General features: G+C 45.8%; 1 protein-coding gene across 37 annotated transcripts in view; it reads left to right on the forward strand.

Annotated features, from left to right (window-relative positions):
- The window catches only part of RBFOX1 (RNA binding fox-1 homolog 1), a 1,840,194-nt gene that overhangs the window by 1,777,756 nt on the left and 41,985 nt on the right, over positions 1 to 20,453 (forward strand). For 21 of the 37 annotated variants that reach the window (XM_073214708.1, XM_073214707.1, XM_073214694.1 and 18 more), the window contains 2 exons: positions 7,757 to 7,889; positions 17,462 to 17,501. In XM_073214708.1, coding sequence (XP_073070809.1) covers positions 7,757 to 7,889; positions 17,462 to 17,501 — 173 coding nt within the window. The remainder of the gene's footprint in view (positions 1 to 7,756; positions 7,890 to 17,461; positions 17,502 to 20,453) is intronic. The other 16 variants (XR_012121954.1, XR_012121955.1, XM_073214693.1 and 13 more) reach the window with 1 other exon arrangement.

The raw sequence follows: 20,453 nt of genomic DNA on the forward strand, positions 1-20,453 counted from the left end.
CCCTGTATCTTCCTTTCCTCCCCAGGAATGTGGAGATAGTATGGTTTTGTGAAGAGTTGGTGAGTTAATTGCGGGGCCTGGCGATTAGCAAGTGTTAGTAAATAGCAGTTGTATCATGCGGCTGCATCTCCCCTATGCAGTCATGCAGTGCGGGAGCCTGGGATTTTGCCAACTGTAATCACATCTTTCTTGAATTATTCCAGCCCCTACTGTCTGGCCTTCAGTCAAGTGAGTTCCAGAATGCCTCCTCACTAATGTCCTTCCTAAACCAGACATTCTCTTAGAATATGCATCTTTCATAAGCAGCGTCTTAGCAACTCTTACAGGCAAGGGCTGTCACCCGTTTTTCCTCTGTAGCTGAACAACTATGACATTCTGTGTTCATCTGCCATAAAATCGATAACGTTTCAGTGATTGCCTGGGGCCCCGTGACCCCCTAGATGCTGGAGACACAGTTTTGGCCAAAATAAACCCCTTAAGGTATCCCAATGGGGAGATATATAATGAAGATGAAATAATCAGATGAGGGGGTAAGAGACTGATAAGTAAAGGGGAGGGGGGTGAAGCAGGAGTGGAATGACAGTGGCTGTGGTGGCATTTGGAGGAAAACAAAGCATTTTAGTCTCATATGGGAAAGATTTGGGTCAACAGATTGGGCTTGAGCAATCCGGCTAGTACAAATATCACCATCTTCTTTTCCCTTCAAAAATACGCATTTCCCTCCAAGTTGAAGTTCTTGCCAGTTCCTTCCACACATCCTAATCAGCCCTGTAACAGCCTAGAAACTTCTGGCTAATTTGGATTTGACTAAAACTTTGGTACCACAATATTATGCAAAGAGATTCAATGACGGTGCTGCAATGTTTTGTGAGTAACTACCGCCCATAAAAAGTTAATTAATCAGAGCTGTGTCAATTTCCTTGTGCCACGTCAATTTGCTGCCAGGTAATTAATCACTAATCACCCACCGAGCGGCAGGCTGGGGGGACAATCCACGAGCCATTTATTGTCTCTCCCCCAAATAAATGGCATGCACAGCCAGGAAGAAACATATCTTGCCTTTCATAATATTTTTATCGACACTCTTGCAAGTTGTAATAGACTGCGGAACAAGCAGCTGTAGTTCAATGGAATATGAATATTAAAGAAACAAATGAGCAGAGATTTATAGGACATTGCATTTCTGTTATGTCAGTTTTGAGATTAAACCGAGCAAATGAACAGTGAAAAATTAGTCTTCCATGTGGAGAATGGTGATTAGATTTGTACATTAATTAGAAATTTTTGTTTTCCTATTCAATGCATCTCAAACGAGGATGTCCTAGTAGGAACTGTTTGTCCAAAATGTAGATTCATTCACTTCTAAACATCAGTATTTAATATCAACATGCATCTTTAAATGAAACGAGAGTCGATCCCAATGTGCGTTTCTGGGATAAATATATGTGAATATGCGAACCAGAGATTTCCGACAAATTAAGTGGCCCTTTTGGTCTTTTCATAAATGACTGAATGGATGCAATGCCCCCCCCGCCTCCAAGCCCCAACCCTTTCTTCCCCAAACCTTGAAATTGCCAAATTTTAAGAAAATTGAAAGCCTTTTCATTTTTGTTTTGACCTAGAACTAAATATGCTCCCTCATACTAAATTTTCCACTTAATGTCCTTTAAAGATGGTGACCTAGCTGTATACAAATTCAGTTCCAAAGCAATTTTGATGTAGCTTTATTTGAGATGCATTTCGAAAAAACAAGCAAACATTTTTGCCATTTAGGAAAACATAATCCGTTTTTTGGACTCATCATTGGGGTGTCGATCACACGACGCTCCGCTTCTGAAATTGAGCTGTAGCTGGCTCTTGATTCCGCCTCAGAATGTTACCTATTATACCGTTTCTTAATTTACGGTCCGGCTCATGGAACGGGAGCCCCCCCAAGGGGTATCCTTCAGATCCGTGAACCTACTGTTCAAAGTACATCATAAATTACCCGCAGAACAACTCAACCCCGAATTATTGTGAACACTTCTGAACCTTAAAACATTCAAAAGGGGGAGCAAGGGGGAAGGTGGCCTAACAGCACAAGGAGAGGAAGAGAGGGTCAAAGAGAGAGCCCCTCACCCATTCTGATGGCCCACCTTTTCCAGGGCATCTGGCAACCTCATGCAAATTCAAACCAGCCCACAAATGCGAAGAATAATTGCCCATTAAAGCGGTTGTATATTTTTATGGCTTTGATGCAGAATCTGCCCCCCTGTCGGTTTTTGCATCTGCTCCTCTTCCGTCTCTCCCAGAGCCCTAAAACTTTAATATGCAGTTTATAACCCTCAAGTATTTTCCACTGGTTTTGTGTTTCTTCTTTGGGGATTTCCGAGCCGGCGAGATGATCTCATTTGTGTTTATTTCGAAGGTAAGCATCATTTTCGTAAAAAAGAGGAGCAAGAATACGCGTGTGTCACTGTAAATACACCGAATGCAGAGCTCAGAGAAGGTGGGAAGTGAGGGCTTTGTCTTTGCAGAGAGAAAGGAGGCACTTGACAGTTTGGTAAATGACCCATTTGGTTGGTTGATACACCCACACATCCTTCCTTTAAAAATGTTGATGTGCCATGATCTTCGGGCACATCGCAGCATGCCTGTTGTTACATCCCTAAAGTTTCTGTTTCACTGAGTCCCCCCGTGTAGAATTCCTCATTGCCAAGAACTGAGAGGGTTACTCTGCTAACCTCCCCCCACATATGCTGTGGGTATAAATCTAGCTGAAGGTTGGGAGTGGGTGAGTGGGAGTGTTGTGTCAACCAGAGACACAATTGGTATTTGCTCCAAAAACTCTTGCCCTGTGTTATTTGAGAGCAACTCATTTTTAGCTTATGAGCTAAATCCAATTTTCGTTGCAGTGATACCAGATTTTTCACTTTGATTCATGCTGGATAAGGTTTAAGAGGAAACCTTTCCAGCATAATGAACCTATGTTGTTGTTTTTTTTACCTCCCTTGTCTCCTTCATGCCAAGAACTAAGGATTTATACTGTAGCTACAAGGCAACCTGAAGACTTGCTACTGTTTCCCTATGATGGTCTGTTTGCATGTTTATTAACTTGAACTTCAACTAGGAAAAACGCAAACTCCAGTGTTGGAGTTCAGAAATGCCTATAATTTAGTGTCTCTCCTTTCTAACGTTATTCTTTAATGAACAAAGAGGCATTCACAAATACTGGTCAGGGTGACAGGTTTATGACTTTGTATTAGCGCTGATTTACTCCATCCCAGAAATGGAGAGAACATCGTGAGTCCCCATGTGGCATTTCACATTGGATTTTTTAAATATTTATTGCCCACTTACGAGATCCAAATTCTGGAACTGGGGCATTGACAGATGACACAAAAGCTTTGACTTAACAAAAGTTCAGTGTCACCCCACAAAGTAAGCTCATCCTCAAGATGTCTTCTTTTATAGCATTTGAAGCTAAAGCAATTTTGGTTTTATTTCATCTGTATCTGAATCATCTGTCCAGGTAATTGCTTCCAATATGCATGTGACCATGTTCCACATCTACAAGCCGACGTACCTGGTAGGCAAGTCAACAAACAAAATCAGTTCCTTCCATCCCACACTGAGTCTGAAGGAAGCTTGACAAATAATTGTGGTTTTTTGCCCTTGAAACTGACCATTTGTCTTAGTGGCAAGGGAAGAGAGCCAAGCGGTCCTAAGGCAGCCATGAGGGGAAAAATCCTCTAGTGAATGTGGAGAGAAACGCAAAAGGGAGGACCACAAATCAGAGGAGTGAAGGATTTTAAAGGTGGTTATTTTCCATTGTTCCTTGTTGTACACATTGTTTGTATTCAGAGACTCAGACTTGCTGGGTTACCAGAGAGCATTTTCTGGGGTGATCTGCAAGGAGGAACAGTACTAAATCCCTTTTAATCCATTTTAACTGTCTGAGGGAAAGTTTGAGTCCTGCTTTTCCCTAGAACAAGAAACCAATCTTCAAATCCCAACATTGTGGAGACATAAAAGTGGATTTTACTGAATTGAGGATTTGCAGTAAGTCCAAGTGTGGTACATTTCTCCAAGCCATCTCCCTTTTTTATCAGAATCACATATATTCCAAGTCTGGTCACTCTTCGTATAGAAATTAATTCTACGGGATCATGACTGGGGTCCGGTTGTATCTGTTGCATACTGTTTATCTGCAAATCCTGGGCAGGACCCTTCGAATAGAGGACAGCATTACGGGAGGTGGACGGTGAAGAGGCAGGGTCTCTACTCTCCCAGAAAGGACTACCGTCGGTTAACCAGCAAAGGGTGTCCAGGCACAGTGTTGGGTACCAGACACCTGCTTGCTGTTGCACAGTCTTGTGAAGCAACCAGCAGGTGGAGTTCACTGCCCCGTGGAGCTTGCATTCCAGCAATAGGGAGGCTCTTGGTCCATTTCCGTGTTCGAGCGGCCTGGTGGCTAGCACATTAGGGGCCTCCTTCAGAAGGAGGTTAGAAAATAAGTAAAAGAGGGAAGGAAGGAAGGAGGGTAGGGCGGGAGAGAAGAAGAGAGAGGGAGGGAGGGAGGGGGAGAGGCAGGCAGAGGAGCCAGGTAAGAAGAAAGGGGAAGAAGAAAGAGAGACAACAAAGTCCACGAATCGTGAGAACTGACTGAAGACCGTGGCCTGCTCCAGAGGGCGATAAGAAAGAGATAGCTGAGCAAACCACAGCTGGGAGAGGCGTCCTTTCTCCAGGAAGCCTCTGGTCCAAAGCATGAACTATGGAACCTTTTAGTTTGCCTAAGGGTACTTGGCCTCCCAGGAGGGTGAAACCCAAGCCAGGAGTTGATCTGTAGTCCTTCTGTGTTCCTTTGACAAAACAGGAGTCCCTCTAATGTGTCCTACTTGGAAGAGCCCAAACAGACTTGTGTTAAGACCCGTAAATACCTTAGCTTTCCGCCCCCCTGGGACATCGCCACCCTGTAACAAAACGACATCCTGGCTGTACGCTTAGCAGCTTGTGCCCCCCCTTGCCGTGCTGCCGAGCTTCTGTTTCATGTTGTATCTCAACATCTAAATCCTCCAAGAATGACTGTAAAGCCTGCTTGTCGCTGAGAGGGATCTTGTCCCGCTCGCTCCGCACTGCAGCCAGTGATAATGAATGGGTCAGCGTAATTACCGTGTTTTCTCACACAGGCAGCCAGCTGCTCTGCCAGATTGTGAATTTTTCATTTTCTTTATTTCAAAATCCAGGGCGTTCCTCTGCGAACTTAATATTTGAACCGTGGCAAAATAGAGTCAGAGTCAGAGCTCCTTCACTTTCTTCCTAGTCCTGAAGCCAACGTCTCACATATCTCATTACTTCTGGGCTTTTACAATATTGGGACTTCCTCTCTCTCCCCATTAAGGTTGACACCTCTCTACAATTTCAAGTGCATTAGTTGAAACCCTAGCCAGGAAACACGAGTGCTAAGGGGGCTGGCAAGCTGAGAGTTAAGTACAGCTACACGGTTTGCATTTAACAATTAAAAGAACAGGTTAAAAATAGTCTGTATGGGTTTCTTGGGCACAAATAGAAAGATGAAATCACTCTGGCTTGTTCTACAATCCTAGCATTTTACCTGCATTGTGAGAGAGAGATGGCAGAGTCCCTGAAGCAGGCTGATGGGTCACCACTCAAGAATGCACAGGGAATTGCAGATAGCCAGTCTGTCTTCATTTCCAGTTCCAGGCTTATATTCCAGGCCATGCAGACCCAGGAGGTGGTGGAGGCTTGGGAATGGCTTCTGCAGGAAACCCCACTGCCTTCCTCTGGCCCCCTGGCCCACCATGCAAACATACTCTGCCCAAGGGGAGAGATGAGGTGGAAGGCTTGTCTTCCTACATGTGCAGCAGGAAGGGGAAGGGCCCTTCCTGGGAGTTTGGATATAGGTGGAGACAACTTGAGCACAATATGAAATATGCCTTGCGAGGTCAGGTGTTCTGGAAAATACCGCTCTTGGGAAAGTGATCTCTGGTTGTGCCTGGCTACCTATGGTAAAGCGTGTCCTTTCTTGTAAGGCCATCATTCTACCCAGATGCCTTCATGCTTAAATCATAGCACGAGAAGCTCAGTGTCCCTCCCAGCCTTGCATGGCATTACAAACACCGTAGGACCCCCAGGAGAGACAGAGCAGAGGAGGGAGGCAGTGGAGGGGTACCCCATCCCACCCTGGTTCATTTCCTTTCTCCCTCTCTGGAGACCCTCCAAGCTCCTGGGAGGTAAGTGGGATGAGAGAAGAAACTGGCAGAAGGGGAGGTTTACTGCCAACAAGTCATCTGCCAGCCCGCAGCTTCGTCCGCCTGTTCACGTACTTCCGCTGTCCTACATTCAGTCCAGTGTCCGGTATTCAGTGCCTACTGTGGATAAAGTCACAGGGCTTCCTCTGACCTGGGGAGACCCGGGGAGACATGGATGGGAATGGGCAGTGGAAAGAGGCTGCAAGAAACTTGCAGACTAAGAGGAGAGAGGAAACGTTAATGACTGAGTCCTCCCGCCAGTACCCCTGAGAGCTTGGAGGCTCTGCAAATTGAGAAGCTCCTGGGTAAATGGAGTTTGGAGGTGCTTGGCTAGTAACTCCATGGAGAAGCTGCTGACACTTCCACAGAGCTTTCTGAGCCTTTCACGTTTATCTCCTGGGACTGCGGTTTCCCAAATGTACTTTCCCACGGCATCACCCCCTCCCTCCACGGGATGTAGTTTGGGTGACACTGAACTAAGACAGGCGTGGTGAGCAGAGCGAGAGCCCAGGAGACCCAGAGAAATGGAACCAGAAGGCACAGTGATTTCCTGCAGGCATCACGGGCCCTGATGTGACGGGACCTGCAGGCGTCCTGGAAGATGGGTCTCCCCAGGTCGTCCTGCTCCATGCACCTTCCCTCCAGGGAAGAAAACCCTGCCCACACCCTGTTCTTATGGGTTGAGTTCTCAGACTTTTGATTATGGTTGTGGTATATGTTTTACAGGCTGTATATGTGGTTAGGGGGCTGATCGGACATTGGTGACAATTTGTTTCTTGGTGCATGAGGGGTTTGTACACTGACAACACTTCATGTGCATGTAGGAACCCTGAAATTCAATTTAAAAAGTTTAACAAGCAATATATGCACGTAAAAGGCAATGTGGGACATAAATGAAAATCTACAGACAGTTAACACAGTTCAGCCCTAGAGATAACTATGAACACATTGAACTGCGGATATGTATATGCAGTTATATACATACGTGCATACACACGCACACATAAATATGCATATCACACATGTGTACACACGTACATGCATATATATATACACACATTGTGTAGACAACATACCCACACATATATACATAACCACTTGCCTATGCACACGCAGGTACATGTGCATACATGCATACACACATCTGTATACTGTGTGCTCAGACACACATATAAATATATATTACAATATACAGATGTATGTATGTGAGTAGATGGACGGTGTTAGGAACACATTGCACATACATAGTGCAGTAAACCTTTTTAACATTTCAGTTTGTCATTTACTGTGTGCCCTGGGGCCCAGGGACCTCTGTCTGTGCTAGCCCTTCCTCCCAGGAGTGACCCTGGCCTCCTTTCTACCGCCCACCTTCAGGACCCTGACTCCTGGAAAGGGGGCAGGTGCCCAGCCTCGGCCTGCAGGAGGAAGGCTCCAGTGGCGGTTTTCCTCCGTGGCAGGTGTGCTTCTGAAAACTTTGCTCTGCTCTCTCCTCTCTCGCCCTGCAGTGCCCGGCTTCCCGTATCCAGCCGCCACCGCCGCGGCCGCCTACCGAGGGGCGCACCTGCGAGGCCGCGGGCGCACCGTGTACAACACCTTCCGGGCTGCAGCGCCCCCGCCGCCAATCCCGGCCTACGGCGGGTAAGTGGGGCAGCCTCGCGGCGGGCCTCCCTGCACCAGCGCCCCCCTGTTTGTGCGCGCATGCTGGTCTTGACTACCTCACCAGAACCGCCCCAGCATGCAGCCCGGCGCGCCTGCCGTGGAGCACCTTGCAAAGAGTATTGAAAAATGAGTGTAATTTGTCCTGTCATGGTTGGTGCCTTTAAGCATTCTACATGTCACATGTTGTTATGTAAATTCTCTTTGAGACTGAATGCTGGAGAACAGAGAAATGGTTACAGCCAAAGATATATTTCTGATGATTGCAAACATCTGGTTATTAAGGAGATTGGATCACATTTGCCCTTTGAATCCGTCCATGGAGGGACATGAGGTTTTCAAACCTAAAACAAATCACTGGGGCGGTCTTGCTCCCTTCCCCCAGAGACACCTGGCACTCCAAGGTTTATGAACCGTTGGCTGAGAAGAGAAAATTAGCTGTGGAGTCAAGTGCAAACATGCAATAGTTCAAATGAAACTGGAATTAAGACTTGTTTTACTTTGATTTTCCAAAATGGCATTTGCCTCCCATTCCCCTCAGCAAGGAAATGCAGATTAATTGGTTCCCCGTTGCCAGTTTGGGGTTTCTGTGCGTGGACTTTGCTATTTCCAAGTGACTGACAAGGAGTGGTGGTGAATGTCCAGAAATGATGGTACTGGGCTGGTAGGCTGCAACCCCCAAATGCCATCCGTCCTGCCTTCCAGTTAAGGGATACTCCTAGAACATTCTGGCACTCCTGGTGTCAGGAAGAGAGGGGTCTCTAAAGCAGTGGTCCCCAGGGACATTAGGAATATCTGGGGGAGCCTTTGGTTGTGATAGAGGGACAGTGTGATGGCATCTCATGGGTGGAGGCCAGGGCTGCTGCTGAATGTGTGCAGGGCACAGGGGGACCCCCACAACACAGAGAGCTATCAGGACCCAAATAGCAAGAGTGCGACCCTAAGGAAAACTCAGCTGTGCCCTCAACCGTCTGGCGTGAGGCTTCCTCGGTCAGTGACTGGCTTTCTGGTCTGTATAAAGAATATGGCTGCCTTCGGGACTAGGGAAAAGGGTTTTATGCATTTCCTACAGCCCTGTTGCTTATAGGTCTTTTAGCAAACCTGAGTGAGCCCAGATCACCTCTCTGTTATACTGGAGACAAAGGGAACCATTCTTTCTTCATTATTTATTCGTAGGACACCCATTCTGAAGGGGAGCATTGTAAGCGTTTCAAAAACAAAAGCAATGGGACAAAGTTAAGAATATCAAGAAATGAAACTGGATAGGATGAACCAGGGGAGAAACTGAAGGCAGAGAAATAAGTGGGGGTACGTTGTTTCTTGCTGTTACAGAGTTCGGTCAGTTCTGAGTTCCCTAGTGGACAAAACACAAGCAAAACAAATATTTTTTTTCACGGTGGATCAGACCAAACCAAGGACAGATTTGCCCTCAGTTCTTCCTGCCCTACAAAACGTAAACATCCGTGTGTCCCAAGCCTTGTGCATCTGACCAGGGGAGAGAAGGACTCACTGATAATGTAATCGTTATCTCTGGCACTACCGTGTTAACCCCATCTTCTCGACCCATAAATGCAGAAATAAAGATTTGTTACTCCCAAGGTCACGTAATGTGTTACAAAGGGAAAAAAAAAAAAGAAACCCCACCAAGTTACCCCCTAGGCTCATGTAATTACTAATGTGAAATTCATAAGCCATAAATGTAAGATTGAATGTTTATACCCATATTAGTTATCTGAAAATTGTCATCTTATCTTCAAAGATGGTAATTGTAGCTTTTTGGTACATGTACCCTCAGTATCTCACTATTGAACAGGAAAAAAAATGAGGTAAAATTATATGGCTTATCCTCACATGAACAACTTGTAAAAATCTCAAAGTAACACACCTGCCATAAAACTGAAATTTGCTAACTTATAATGAACTTGCTTTTTGCCAGGAATAACCAGGCATAACTCATTAATGCCACATTCACGGGGGAGACACAGACCATTTACAAGTGGCTGCTTGGTGGGTGTATGTGCATGTCCGCACGTTCTGTAAGAGCAAAGGGCTGGCCGCAAAGAAGGAAATTGAGCTAGTTGCCTGGGTGTTTTGCCTTATTACTCACCGCGCGGAGTGCACTGGCCTCAAATGAAATGTGAACTGTGAACCCAGCATTTTAAATGAAGGTTTCTCTTTTCCTCTGCTTGTTTGACTTAGGCTGCAGGAGATTCATTTTGCAAAGGAGCAGAGCAGATTACAACCCAGAGCAGACATTGGCTGGAGTACAGAGGGCCTTGATCTTGAGTTGAGCAGAAGCAAATAGCAAAGAGGTGGGAAACCCACTCCTGTTTCCAGGAAGTGGCATTACCAGGTTTCAGGTGGTCCAGGAGATGGGATGGATTTCCTGTAACTGTCTCCAAAGTCGTTGGGAGGAAGATTTATAGATTTGATTAATGTCTTTACTTCAGTTCAGTTCAGCTCAACACCCCTTTTCTCAGCTTCCCACACTGTTTGCACAAAGGCCACTGAGGCCACTGGCACCTTCGGGGGAGCTTCTTCCGCCACAGAAGTGAACGATTCCAGTAAATGTCATGAGTGATAAGTAGGGTGTTGTGTGAGCACCAAGGAAGGGCCCCTAGCTTAGCTTGGGTATTCAGAGAGGGCCTTCCAGAAGAACAGAAATAGAGGATGCATTTAAGTCCAGTAATTTCCTAAGTTGCCACATGATGATATTCTGTGATTCTCCCTCACACGCAGTGACTCCCATCTTTTCTAAGCCATCACCTCTCAAGCTGCATTTATTAAGGAGGAATTTATATCCCCCATGGGCCGTGGCCAAGTAAACCTCCCTTCTTCATGAAGTCTCTAATATGAATAGGCTTTGTTACTAAAATTCCAAACAAAAATGTGTCATTTATCCTATGTCTGTGAAGCTATGCCTATTTTTTTTTTTCCTGAGAGATTAAAAGTGCAGCAGAACCTCCATGGCTACTTTTGTGGAGCCTTGGGTGACCCACGGAGCTGTCCAGCACAAATACCATCTGACAGAAGGATTCGCCAAGGGTGGCCCTAAATTCTTCCATCTCCTCTTACTGGTCTCGTTTTCCCTTTTCCCCTCCACATCCTGATATTGTCTGTAACCTCTCCCAGCAAGCAGAGCATAGGCTTTGGAGAGGCCCCATTCCCTTCTTACTCACAGAGCTAACTAGAAACTTCGTGGGACAATAATACATGATCATTCCCTCTGGTTGGGAGGGCAGTGAGGGCTCTGCTTGGATCATGGAGGGAACATAGGTAAGAGTGGAAAACCCTAGACTGAGCCAGCCGACTCCCTACTGATTGTCAGCTGATAGAGGATGAAAGAGGGAGACCGTATAAAGTTGCACCTTCGTAAGCTCCGTCTCATGACACGTGTGTAATGAGCTCTAGCTACTGTCCAGGCTGGTGCAGTTTTTGACTTAATGGCAGCCCATACTCCTCTCTTTCCTGAGGTCTCCTTTGGCTTGTGTCAAGTATCCAGGCAAATTCTCTCTTACCCTCTGTGCATCCCTTACCCCTTTGCTGGGAGGTATCTGCAGTTCACAGACCTCCGTTAGTCACAGGTACAGGGATGGCTTTGGAGAGAGGCATCTTAGCAGTTCCTGGGATATGTAGCTCACAGATAAAATACCAACTAGTGAATGGTTTCAGAAGGACCTGTGGGCCAGGTCTTTGATGGTTCTTACATTTGATCCTGGAGTCAATAGAGAAGCCACGATGTCCAGTCTGTCTTCCTATGACTCACATGCAGGAGAAATTACCCACTGAGTAACTGCCATCCAATAGACTTGCAGACTGGCAATTTGTGCATGGAGATGGCACGTGGAAGAACTGGAGACATGCCCCCCAGACTCAATACGAAATCTGATTTTAGAAGATGGCATAAAATCCCAGTCCCCTTCCCAAAGGAACCCCATGAGATTGGCCTCACCAAGTTCTTGTTCTTAATTAAGGAGTCAATTAATCCTTAGACAGCTACTTACCAAGTGCCTGCTATGCCCCGTGCATATTGCATGGGGGTACAGCAAGGGGCTTTAATGGAGCACCAGAGGAGATTTTTTAATTTATTATTATTCTAAGTTAAGCATCCAGCATCTATAGGGTTTCAATCTTGGTTTCCTGGGGTATCTTTGAGGAAGGTATTCTGTACTTTCTCAGGTAATTCATTATAACAAATTTTTGTAGAACTTCTCAGAGTTACCTTGAGAAGTATTTGAGGAGACTCTGTGATACTTTGTGTAGAGGAAACGTAGGATTAGTTTCCCATGAGAAAACTTTTCTTTAAGTTGGCCAGTGCAAGAATGAAACCCACGCATAGATCCTTTGGGAATACTTCCAGGTTAGGTCCTAAAAAAGCCTCTGACTACAGCCTCTAGCACTCTATGTACTTACCTTTTGTCTATAAATCAACCATGCTCTTTGATTCAATTTTTAAATATTTAATCCTCAGACTGTATTATCTGATGCTTAGGAATTTCGTCATTTAATATAAACATTAGGAACTAAAATAATCATCACTCATTCTTGGAACACTTTCCAGAATTATCTGTATGTTTATGTTCATTTTTCATGTGAATTCTTGCTCAAATTCAAATCCAATTTTAAAATGCAACCACTCGGATTAAAAAAAAATTCTCTTGAGTGCATTTATAGATAAGCACCATAAATTGGTGGTTCTTAAAATTTTTTTTTAGGAGAGGGGACAGTGGAATGTCACAGGTGCATTTGATAGTCTAATTTAACATGTGTTTTCCCTAAAAAAATGTTGGTGTACACACACACACACACACACACACACACAGAATTCCATACAAGTGTCAGGGAATTCATGGACCCAGCTGATATTTATTCAAAAACAGCTAGATTTGAACACATTAAAAATTTAATTTATTTTCCAGTTGGAAGGAGCAGTAATGTAGAACAGTTTTAAATAACCTTTCCTTCAAGAATACACTTGTGGTTGGGATGTATTATATTACACAAACAGATTGTATAGTTTGGGCATCCTATATATTTTCCTTCTTTCCTTTTTTTTGAGAAAGTAAAGTGATTTGCTATAGTGCAATCATTCCCTGCTTGCATTCACCCAAATATTTAACTACTGTTATTACCTTTGTAAGAAAATGAGATGTGCCATTTGCATTATGTTCTTGCAAAAGCATATTGTAGTCCCAAAGTGACTGACAAGCCTTACAATTACCTTTGCACGGCCACACAGACCGCCTCTGCATTAAAATTGGGCTGCACCTGTTCAATGCATGCTGGCGACTCCCTTCTCGTAGAGCTGGGCTGTGGTTCATTTATTTATACATGCATACTAGACTTTGACCCTGCCCTTCTCTGCCTACGTATCTGAGATTTTAAGTGCACCTGCTTCACAGGGCTTTAAAAAGTGTTTGGATACATTCCTGGAAACCAACATGAGACTTTGTAAGAGCTTTCCAACAATCAGCTCCTGCTTAGAGGGGACCTAAGAGGCTGACCTTCACGGTTGTCTCACATGTAAAGTAAAACAACATGTGGAGGCTCGTGTTCCATAGAGCAATGAGTCTATTAATCCTTGGACCAGCAGCATCTGTATCACGCATTACTGAAAAATACAAATTCTTAGACCTCCGTCCAGTCCTATTGATTCAGCACCTCTGGGCCGGGCGTGGGGCCCGGCCATCCACGTTGTGACAAGCCCTCGTGTGACTCAGATGTGCCCTGACATCTGACCACTGCTGCCTGCCTTAGCAGTTCAAAGTCCGGGCTGTGGAGCCACGACTATGTGGGCTAGAATCGTGGCTTTGTCAGTATGTAGCATTCTCCGTTTTAGCTTCTTTATGTCTAAAGAAGCGATAATAGTATCCAACTCATAGAGGAATCATGCAGATTAAACAGGGTAAGGACTAGGGGCTGATGCATGCGCCCTGCTCTGTAAGTGGGAGGAGAGTGTTTGTACTGTGCTGTTACCAGCAGTTGAGGGGAAAACACAGCATTCGGTGAAGCTGGCGGCCCAAAGGGGAGCACAGCACTGTCGGCCCCTTGGCTGTCAGAGTTCTCAGCAGAGTAGATCGCTTTCCCTGTCATTCATTTCTCTCCAGCGCGTGCTGGTGCTGCATTCTTTGGGCACAAGCAGTCCCTGCCTGGGACCCTCGCTTCCCTTTCTCGGGAGGCCACTAGTTTCTCCTGGGCCTCTGGACCCCGCCAAGCTCGAAATGATGACCTTCCTGCAGGCCCTGCAAAGAGCCCGGGACCTTCTAGACACTGAGGCTAGCCCGGGCTGTTCCTTCCTGCCTCTCGATCTGGCTGAGGCTCAGAGATGCCCAGGGCACTTGCTGAGGTGCCCTCAGCTCTGCTGCACGTCCCCGCTCCTTCCATGACCCGTTCAGAGCCCCTTGCTTCCTCTCGCCGCCACACACATCACAGCTGCAGCCTCACATTTATGCCCGTGGCTTTGTGACTCCGCCCCCCGATTCCTGTAAGCACCCCCGCGAGCAGGGCTTGGGGGTGGCCTCGGCCTTCTGGTATGGTTGGAGTAGCGTTAGCATTTCCATAGCAGAGCAATGGCACCCATCACTCAATTTGAGCTTGTCAAGAGGAGGACACTAGATCACATTTTCACGCTGGTTATCCATTTCATAATGTGGGATGTCTGAGTCCCAAAGTAATTTTCCACGGCCCCCGGTGGAGGGCAAAGCGTGGCAACAGCTCACCTGTACGAAACAAAGGTAAACATCAGCGCCTGCTGTCATCTCACTGCTGGAAGCCGTGGTGCCGGTGGGCGTGACATGAAGGCAGGCAGCTGGCCACAGCATGCGGGAGCTTGTCCTGGTGAAAGAAGGGGCCGCTTTCCCAGCCAGAGCTCAGCCTCAGTCACTCCTGATCCCACCTTGTGCCCATTGGAACAGCTCCCAAGCTGTAGGCTCTGCTTTTCTCTCCGTTATTCTCAGAAGAGCAGACACGGACCATTATAAATATTTAGAAAAAGGCATTGCTTCCCATCTTTAAATATATATTAGCACTTGGTTAAAATATCAATATTTTGTGCATGCCTGGACCACCTCCCATCTAGCCTCTGGCCCAGGTCTCCTAATTCAAAGCCCCATTTTTGAACCTCATTCCCCCTCCTCTCCTCCTAAGCCATTACGGAATCCTGCACTGATAAGTAAATTACTCTGTGTCACCTTCTGTCCCCAACTAGTGCCCACCTCCCCTTTAAAACAGAGGCAGTATTCACCCAATAGGGGTTGTACATCTTCTAGGTGAGAAGTAATGGGTTAGACATGAGGTGAGCAATCCATGCAACTTCTGAGGCCAAATGAGGCAGATACACAGATACTTTTAGTGTGAGCTGGGTGGTAGTGAGTGACCCAAGGGAAGGTTGGAGAAAAGTGATGCAGGCGTTTCCAGGAGGGAGAGAAAACTGCTTCGGGTGGACATTAGCCAAAGCACATAGAGACAGCGACATTCTGTTAGGGCTGTAGTATGCAGCACGTGGCTCATGACTTGGCGCGCATTATCTCACTGAATCCTCCCCTGCTGTGGGCACTTACTAACCTCTTTCCCTGTTTTAAGTGAAGCTCAGGTAGCCTAGATATTAGTCTGAGGGCACATGCTACTGGTTGGTGAGGCTGTGACCCGGGCTCCCATGTGGTTCCCATCTGACTTAGCTCTTGAATGGCTATCTGCTTCTGGATGAGGATGCTGGGAGAAAGGGCCTTCCCAGCCCAAGGAAGTGATGTGCAGAGGCATCATGACATGCAGGAGCCGGGCGGAGGCTCTTCCGATACCCCAAATGATCGGCTCTGCAGGTCTGGGCCCAAAGAAGTATGTGTTCCTCTCCCCTGTTTCATCAGAGCTGTTGGCAAGGCCTGTCAGCAGGGGCTGGCCCCACCTTTTGACCCCCAAGGGCCACTATCTTTTTACGTTGGAAATGCTGCAAGAGAATTCAGAGCTTAGCTCAGCGTCGTGGATCAGGGTTTTACACTGCTTGACAAGTGCTCTCATGAACTGTAGCCCCCTCGGATCACAATGAAAACAGCTGAGAGTGACTCCTGCCAACCTCCTTAGCCGGTGAAATCCCGGCCACATTCTTAAGGATAATGGTCCTTGGGGTTCAGCCGATCCACTCTGAAAAGCTCTGAGAGGCACACTGTGGTGTTCTCCAGCAAACCAGTGTCACTGCGTGTGTGCACGTGTGTGTGCGTGTTGTAAAGTGCCTTCCCATGGCTCTGTATGCTTGGCTTATGCGTGGGTTCCACTACTGAGACCTGCCAGCATCCCCGTGGCGATCATAGCTACGCTTCTGTTAGAACCCAAGTTCCATTCAACGGTGGGGCTCATGGGTCAATTGCCAGAATCATGAATCATCTATAAACTACATGGGGAGACATCAGGGAAGGTCAGTAATCCCAACTACCATCCTTTGGAAAATGTGCCCTTAGAAACACATGCTTCTATAGTCAAGATGTCCAGGGATCCTCACAGAAGCCTGTGAGGGTTGCAGGCTGCATATGATCCTCATTAAACCCACTTTCATGCTTAGAAATTTCAAGTCAGTTTCCTGAGATCACTTAGCTGTGAGCTTCTCTTCCTGGCTGTTTCATTCAAGGTAAACCAAGAAACTTCTGGAGAAATCCAGGACCCTTCTATTCCCCTCCTAGGAAGTCCCTTCTCTTTGGGATGACTGTATGAACAGTGATCAGAAGGCGGTTTGAGGCCAGTCTTGTTCAGTCATAATGTGGGGCTTTGCCAAGTCTGAATATGATCCATGTGAAATACACACATGTGCACGCATACATACATATAAACACACACATGTACACAGTTATGCAAGCACTATCATACATATCATATACACAAGCATGCACACACACGGGCATGGCTTACACATGCACTGATGTATACACACTGACACACACATCCATTCACATACACAAAGTGCACACACACACACGCATGTGCTCATACACATGTATAATTGGATATACTTGCCTATACGTACTGTTACAGACGGGCACATGGAATTACCAAACATAACACTATAGTGTGAAAGAGTATAGAAGAAAATGTCTGGAATCATTGCCCAGCGCTCCTGAGGCTGTTCAGCCAACACCCATATGGAAAATACAGTAATCTGGGCCCTCACCCTTAACAATCATATATTTTAAGCAGGTGATTTTTTTTCTTTTCTGGCAGGGGAGCAATGTGGTTTGATTGAATGTAAACTCCAACCCTAATGTCTGTCTGGGCCACTTAAACCTCATTCCTCTTTGCGTTTCTGTACCTGCTCCTGAAAAGGTGGGGCGTCTGGTGCCCGGCACGCCACCATGTCCTGATGCTGGGCCGCGCGCCCGGACGCCAGCCCAGTTCTCTCAGTCTGATTGACGGCTGTTGCTCCAAACTCCTTAACCAATGTGAAAAACTCTCCTCGGCTCCTGTGTTTCAGCTCCTGTGACCAGACTAACTTGGCCAGTGTGGGGGTTGGTGTGTGTGCATGGGGAAATGCACTAATATGGATGTTTTTCTTTGTGTGTGCGCCCTCGCAGTGTTGTTTACCAGGATGGATTTTATGGTGCAGACATTTATGTAAGTATTCATGAACGTGCATGCCATCCTTGTTTCCTCCCAGAGTCATTCTTTTTACAAGTTTGCTGCAAATTTCTCTCCTTGAAGCCGTTCATGTCCTCTTTCTGATCTATGGGAGAGGGTCCAGGGGTCATGGCCATCATGAGCTGCGGAGTGAGTGGCCTTCACTCCTTAGCTCCAGAAGACATGCAGCCCCACCCCCACGAAAAAAGATAGCATTTCTCTGATGTCAAATTAAAGAACCCCCCCCCACCGAACACATCCCACCCCCCAAAGAATTCTCTCTAAAGTTCTCAGTATTGTCTATGTGTTTTCTGTATAATATTTAGGATACCAGCTGCTGTAACCAGCTGTAGAGGGTTAAAAGATATTTTCATGGCTGAATTTGTCGATGTTTTCTTATAAGTACATTTGTTTATGGCAACACCCCTAGAAAGACAGACACACACACTGGCTCTCTCTATGTCTCTGTCTCTCCCCCTCTCTACCCACCCTCCATGGGTGATTGGAAGCAAAAAACACCTCCTTTTAGCAAGATATTAGCAAGAAACGTCTCCTAACAAAATGTATGCCAATAGATCATTAAATTCTTATTATCTCCAGCCTCTTATTCCCTCCATTTCCCCAAAACTGTGATCCAACTTAGAACTGTTTGTTAAATGTAGAATCATTTGTTAAATAGTACTACTTTATGAAGCTTCCCACTTTTAGAAAAGAATAGGATGTTTCTCATTAGGGACCATCTCGTAGGGACCATAATTAAACGTATTTACGTTGATGTACAGGTCATTACTCTCCCACGTTATGATATTAGCAGCAATGCTATAAAAATGACTTGGAATAAACACAGTTTAAAATAAACAGGTGGGACTGGGGGTATTTTCTCAACCACATACTTTTTTTATTACTCGTGACCTCAAATGAGTTCCATGGTGTCACATTATTGTTTCATAGGCTAGAGCACACAAAAATACAACCATATTTCTGATCAAATTGATGTCATTTACTAGAAAATGGGAAAGACATCATCTATTTAATTTTCTTCCTTTTGAATTTCACATAATTCTAATATTGATACACAGTATTCATTTCCATCAATGATGAACTCAGTCAAGCTCTCTTATCATTGCACCAAGTACATTTCTTAAAATCTGTGGGCTAGTTTTTTTTTTTCATAATGAGATGAGTGAACACCTACAAGTCCTTTTTTCACCCAGTGAACAGCCGATTTCCTTTTCTGCGTAGCTTAACCCGCTCCTTCTTAAGTCCTCTTTCCCCAGACTTCCAGTGCAGACCATTATAAACACAGAGGAGGCTGGTGTCCATCCACGTCCTCAGATGCCTCACAAACCCAGACATGCCCCAAGTGTAGCCTCCAGAATAAGTACGAACGTGCAGGGAGCTAGGACTACAGTCAGCCTACGTTTAGGGCTTTTTTTTTTTTAATGTGAGAAATGGATGGGGGTACAGAAAGGATGGAGACATTTTTTGAAAACTCTACCATAAAAACAATCTCCATCATCACCCCACTAAGGGAGAAAAAAGTACGTGTCACTAAGTTTCGCTAAAAAAACAAAATAGTATATTAGCCATCATTGACTGAGTGTCCACCTCTCTGTACCTGAGTTTCTTCATTGGTTCAAGGACAACCAGTTTCTTGAATTATTAGTTGGTGCTGACCGACGGATATTTCGAATCGGTGTCTTTTCCTTGCTTCCTGGATTTTTGATTAGCAAGAAGTGGAAGCTGCCTGAAGGCAGGGATTGTAGCATCCAGAGTAAAGAGAATGAATGGACCGGTTAGAGTCATGACAGAGGGTCTGCACGGGTTGGGCCTAGAGGCCACAAGTGAAAATCCATGAGAATGCGGCAAATGCCATGTACAGAGGGACTCAGAGGAGAACAGATTCACCAGCACCCAGACCAAAGTGGAGACGGAAATTCCGTTCAGGGAGGACTGCTGAAGGAAAGGCCCTGTGTGCTTTAAGTTCCTTCAGGAGCTTTTTTCCCCACACATTCATATCTGGGTGGAGCCCTGCGCCCGGCAGTACAGCCCCCTGCAGGTGTCTGCAATCGGTGCAGACGAAGGGAGTTAAGACACCAGAGAGCATTGCCTCAAGCCCTGAGTTTCCTACGGTCCAGGTTTAGAAAACTGTTTCTCTTACCCTTTTCAAGCCAAAAAAATTATTTATATCATTATCCCACTGTTGCTATTATAATAGCAATAAAATTTTTCAGGGGCCAGTCCCAAAAGCAAGCAGGCAACAGAAAAACTTCCTGAAATAGGAGCTTAGAGCTCTGCGTACCCAGCACACGCTTCAGTCGTCTTTCCAAGAAAGTGGCTTGGCCTTTCACACCTGCCCGCATACCCTGCTCTGTAAGATGGCCACGTGGAATATTGCCTCTGGCGGGGATTGTCCATGGGGAGGACGGGTGAATTACACTGACCCATGAAGGGAGCAAAACGAGGGCTCATAGATAGCCTTAAGTTGATTGAAAGAAAAGAATGTGTTTCCTGCCCCCCAAAGTTTACAGAGCAGGCCTCATCTTACCTAGCAGTATATTATCATCCTGAATGTACTTTTTAAAGCTGCCACCCCTACCTCAGTTGAGATACTGGTATGTTCTGATGAGTAGAAATGTCCCCAAATGCCCCATTTTTTCAAGAAATGATGATTAACTAGGTTCATAGAAAAGCATAGAAGGTTCTATTTTCTTTAAAGGAAGCTTCTGACGTGCTCCTTTAATCCCATTAAAAACAGTGCACAATGCATAGGTTTAGGGCAATCCTGAGAGGACCTACAACATGTGTTAGACACATTGGCCACCTGTAATAGGTTTGGAGCTCTTATTTCTATTTTATTGGGCAGAGTGGTGAGCTTCTGGCTTTAGAGCCTCCTAAGGAAGGTGGCTGGAAGCTACTCCCATTTCCTCCTACTCCAGTCGCACTCCA

The sequence above is a fragment of the Manis javanica genome, chromosome 10, assembly GCF_040802235.1.
Source record: "Manis javanica isolate MJ-LG chromosome 10, MJ_LKY, whole genome shotgun sequence".
Lineage (NCBI taxonomy): Eukaryota > Metazoa > Chordata > Mammalia > Pholidota > Manidae > Manis > Manis javanica.